General features: G+C 48.3%; 1 protein-coding gene across 2 annotated transcripts in view; it reads left to right on the top strand.

Moving 5' to 3' along the window:
* Positions 1-4,610, top strand: part of ARFGEF2 (ARF guanine nucleotide exchange factor 2) — a gene marked incomplete at its 5' end in the record, with an annotated part of 31,178 nt that overhangs the window by 23,019 nt on the left and 3,549 nt on the right. For both annotated transcript variants that reach the window (XM_072403258.1, XM_072403257.1), the window contains 10 exon segments: positions 187-356; positions 1,061-1,212; positions 1,281-1,453; positions 1,851-2,011; positions 2,095-2,225; positions 2,317-2,446; positions 2,966-3,101; positions 3,620-3,758; positions 3,940-3,994; positions 4,352-4,457. In XM_072403258.1, coding sequence (XP_072259359.1) covers positions 187-356; positions 1,061-1,212; positions 1,281-1,453; positions 1,851-2,011; positions 2,095-2,225; positions 2,317-2,446; positions 2,966-3,101; positions 3,620-3,758; positions 3,940-3,994; positions 4,352-4,457 — 1,353 coding nt within the window.

The following is a 4,610-nucleotide window of genomic DNA, read 5'->3' as shown; positions in this document are numbered from 1 at the left end:
GGGTCTGCGGTGCTCTGTGCCGTGGGGGGGGTCTGCGGTGCTCTGTGCCAGGGTGGGGGCTCTGCGGTGCTCTGTGCCTCATACCTCTAGAGCCTGCATTGTAATCACTCAGTATTAAACAGCAGTGGTCTAGACATTGCACTGAGGGGTCTCCCTTGTAGTAATTTGCCCTCTCTTGTTGTACAGTGGATTTTGTGCGCTGGCTGTGTGCGGTCTCCATGGATGAGTTGGCCTCCGTCCATCATCCTCGCATGTTCAGCTTGCAGAAGATTGTGGAGATCTCTTATTACAACATGGACCGGATCCGGCTGCAGTGGTCCCGGATCTGGCAAGTAATTGGTGACCATTTCAATAAGGTAAGTGTCCATCTATTTAGAGCATCTGCAATACATCTCCCTTTGACTTGTCACAAGGAAGACTCCGTTGGTACAGAAGGATCCAATGAGCTTCTGATAACACAGTGCTGCTTCTATACTGAATGCTTCTATTCTATACTGAGCTGTGTTGTCAGCCCTCCCCGTACTACAGAACTCCCACCTCTTATCTCCATAAGGTAAGGGAGGTGTGTTTGTAGTCCAGGTGTAAAGAACTCTCCAGTATAGGAAATTAAATATTATTTCTGGCATATCCCAGGGAATTTTTCTGTGCTTACAGGATATTTATATATCGCTAATAGTTTTTTGTGATCTAATTATAAGGGTTTCCTTCTATATTTTCTCTCCCTGTGCTGTCACTGCCATGTCTGCAGCTGCCCTGTAGCACTGCCACCTCTTCCTACCCCATTGTGAGCCCTCCATTGCCTTCCATCCTAACCAGCGCCCTCTTGTGTCTCTGTGATGTCATAACGAATAAAGCACACTGGGTGTATTACCCAGAAGTCAGTGCTGCATTATAACCAGAAATAGGGGAAATGTTCCAAAAGAAAATGTTTTAATAATGTGAAGTATACGCAGGGAGATGAGCGCACTGACCACGGATGTTATGTTCCGTGTATATAAATGTAACGTGTGAGCTTTGCCCTGGCCTAGGTCTCCTCACCATCTCTCTGCATTCTCCATAGGTCGGCTGTAATCCCAATGAAGACGTCGCCATCTTTGCTATCGACTCCCTGCGTCAGCTGTCAATGAAGTTTCTGGAAAAGGACGAGTTGGCCAATTTCCGCTTCCAGAAAGATTTCTTGAGGCCGTTTGAGCACATAATGAAGAAGAACAGGTGAGTGGGAAGGGATTGGGATTTCTCTTGTCTGTGTTCTGTCCACCTAACGTCTGTCTGACCTCCAGGTCTCCAACCATCCGGGACATGGTCATCCGCTGCATCGCACAGATTGTCAACATGCAGGCGGCAAATATCCGCTCCGGCTGGAAGAACACCTTCGCTGTATTTTATCAGGCCGCCTCTGACACCAATGGGAACATTGTGGAGCTGACATTCCAGACTGTAGGCCATATTGTTAGTAAGTGGGGGAACTGATGTGACCGGGTCATTCCTGGGGGAGGGAAATATAACCCCCCCCACACACACACACACACACACACACACACACATGAAATAGTGCACGTTGATATCCCTAATCCCCCCTCCGCCCCACTTTCCTAAACAGATGTCACTTCCAGGGATTCTTTCAATATCAGGGACCATTGAAATACAATGCCAACATGGCAGCCATAAGGTGTCTTCCTGGTTACATTATTTTCAGAAATATTCTGAATACAACCCCCCCCTCCCATATTCATTAATAATAATCCTGGTCCCAGCTCCAGTCCTATGTTCTATGGCTGTCTGTATCCCGTGTGTCATACATATAAATAACATTTTATAAGACGTGTAATAGCCGTGTGTTCTCCTTGTAGTCAGTGTGTTCCAGAATCACTTCCCGGCTGCCATCGACTCTTTCCAGGACGCCATAAAGTGTCTGTCAGAGTTTGCCTGTAACGCCGCCTTCCCAGACACCAGCATGGAGGCCATCCGCCTCATCCGCCACTGCGCCAAGTATGTGGCTGAGAAGCCGCAGGTAAGTGGAAGCCTGGCGGGGACTACTATATACTCTACTAATATATATATATGCAACCTATATTGACCACATGTCTGATCCAGGCCCTGAGGGAATATACCAGTGATGACATGAATGTGGCACCCGGGGACAGAGTCTGGGTCCGTGGCTGGTTTCCCATTCTGTTTGAGCTTTCTTGTATCATCAACCGCTGCAAACTTGATGTTCGGACCAGGTAAAGATCACTACGTGCTGTAATAATTGTGCGTGGTCCTGAACTTTCCACGTGTGCTGCATGTCTGATTATGTATTATCAACCCCCCCAGAGGTCTGACCGTGATGTTCGAGATTATGAAGAGTTACGGTCATACATTTGAGAATCATTGGTGGCACGACCTCTTCCGAATCGTCTTCAGAATATTTGACAATATGAAGCTCCCAGAACAGCAGACAGAGGTGAGCTCATGTCCATATCCAATAAGCTTCCCCACTTCCTGCCTTCCCCCCCTGTCTGTCCCCAATAAGTTTCCCCACTTCCTGCCTTCCTTTCCTGTCCGTTTCCAATAAGTTTCCCCGCTTCCTGCCTTCCTCTTCTGTCCGTATCCAATAAGCTTCCCCACTTCCTGCCTTCCCCCCCTGTCTGTCCCCAATATGTTTCCCCACTTCCTGCCTTCCTCTTCTGTCCGTCTCCAATAAGTTTCCCCACTTCCTGCCTTCCTCTCCTGTCCGTCTCCAATAAGTTTCCCCGCTTCCTGCCTTCCTCTCCTGTCTGTCTCCAATAAGCTTTAACACTTCCTGCCTTCCTCTGTCATCTTTGTATTATTCGAGTGATTCAGATGTGGGGATTGAAGCAGATCAGTTTCCGTCCGTCTCATTGTTTATAAAGGTTTCATTTATGTGCTGAGCCCAGAACTCTGATATGCTGATTTACCTCTCAGTGAATTTGGTTTTAAATTTGTGTTTTTCTGTTTGCAGAAGTCTGAATGGATGATGACGACCTGTAACCACGCTCTGTATGCCATCTGTGATGTCTTCACTCAGTTCTATGAAGATCTCAGTGGAATTCTCCTTTCTGACATCTTTACTCAGTTACATTGGTGTGTGAAACAAGGTGAGCTTGCACCTTAAGGAGAGAAGTTGTGTCTGTACATAGAGATATGGCTGAAGGGGTCATCATTGTGCCTGGGAATTGTCAGTAATGTCCTGTGCTCAGCCTGCACCCCTCACCTCTAACCAGCGGCCCACCCGGAGCCCACCACCCAACCAGCAGCCCCAGCTTTTCCCTATCACCCGAATGATAGCCCTGCTTGTGCCTAAAATGCCGACAACCCCAATCGTTTGTCCATATGCGCAGTCCACCCTTTCCCTCAATCAGCTCAATCTCAGACCCCAAAACCTGGATTAGCCAATCAGAAAAGATCTCTTGTGACTTTCAGACAGAGCGCTGAATTCCTCGCTCTCATAGTGCTGTGACCCCCCAATCACAGATCAGTGACCGAGCCCACGCCTGTACCTGACTCCCTATCCAGGTCCTTTAAGCATCTGACAAGTGTTTGGTAAAATCTGGAAAACAAAAATAAAGAAATCCTGAAATGCAATCTAATGATGTAATATTGTGCTGTATTCCAGACAACGAGCAGCTTGCTCGGTCCGGTACCAACTGTCTGGAGAACCTGGTGATCCTGAATGGAAAGAAGTTCAGTCCTGAGGTGTGGGACCAAACCTGTAACTGTATGCTGGACATCTTCAGGACCACCATCCCCAGTGTGTGAGTATCAGCCATGCTGGGAGGGTCAGGGCTGGCGGCCATTGTTGGTGACACCCCTCCGTGCTCCTTATGTCTAGTTCCTGATCTTTATATCTTCCAGCCAATCACAGTTCTCTGTATTCCAGGAGGAGACTTTTCTGAATTGTTTAGTGAATTGTAAATTTTTCTTTCATTGCTCCAGGCTCCTGACGTGGCGACCGTCCAGGATAGAAGAAGATTCTTCAGACAGACGATATGTGAGTATGGAAGTGACCCCATATTGTGTCTGCGGCTCCATAACCCATTCAGCCTCATTGTATCCCCTATGTAACATTAGTGGAGCTCTGCCTTCATTTAGGTGGCACTCTGGCTCTATAATGAAGCGAGGTGTACATATATATCCTTTATGGGCTACAACCGGCCAATCCCGGCACACAACAGTACTACATATACGTATACGGTTACATACCGACTGCACATATATAGGTCGTCTGGAGTCTCACACACACAAAGGTTTGATATTGTTATCTAATATGCCCCCTCCAGTATTCCAGCAGGGGGCGGTCATGGCATGAGGAGGTAACATTGGCTCAACATTCTTTTTTTCCTGGCAGGATCTGGAGATGGATCGTCAGTCAATGAGCAGTATGGAGAGGAATCCATCAGAGAGAGCGCACAGTCAGATGTCTGAAGAGAACTGGAAAGGGAAGAGTAATGAAAGTGAGTCCGTGTCCCTCCATAATCAGTGTGTCACCCATGTCCCCTATTGAGCGGGGCGTCTCCCCCCGTGACCCCCCAATGAGCGGGGCGTCTCCCCCCGTGACCCCCCAATGAGCGGGGCGTCTCCCCCCGTGACCCCCCAATGAGCGGGGC

The sequence above is a fragment of the Pyxicephalus adspersus genome, chromosome 3, assembly GCF_032062135.1.
Source record: "Pyxicephalus adspersus chromosome 3, UCB_Pads_2.0, whole genome shotgun sequence".
NCBI classification, from domain to species: Eukaryota; Metazoa; Chordata; class Amphibia; order Anura; family Pyxicephalidae; genus Pyxicephalus; species Pyxicephalus adspersus.
Note: the sequence above shows the minus strand (reverse complement) of the source record. Positions and strands in the feature narration are given on the sequence as shown.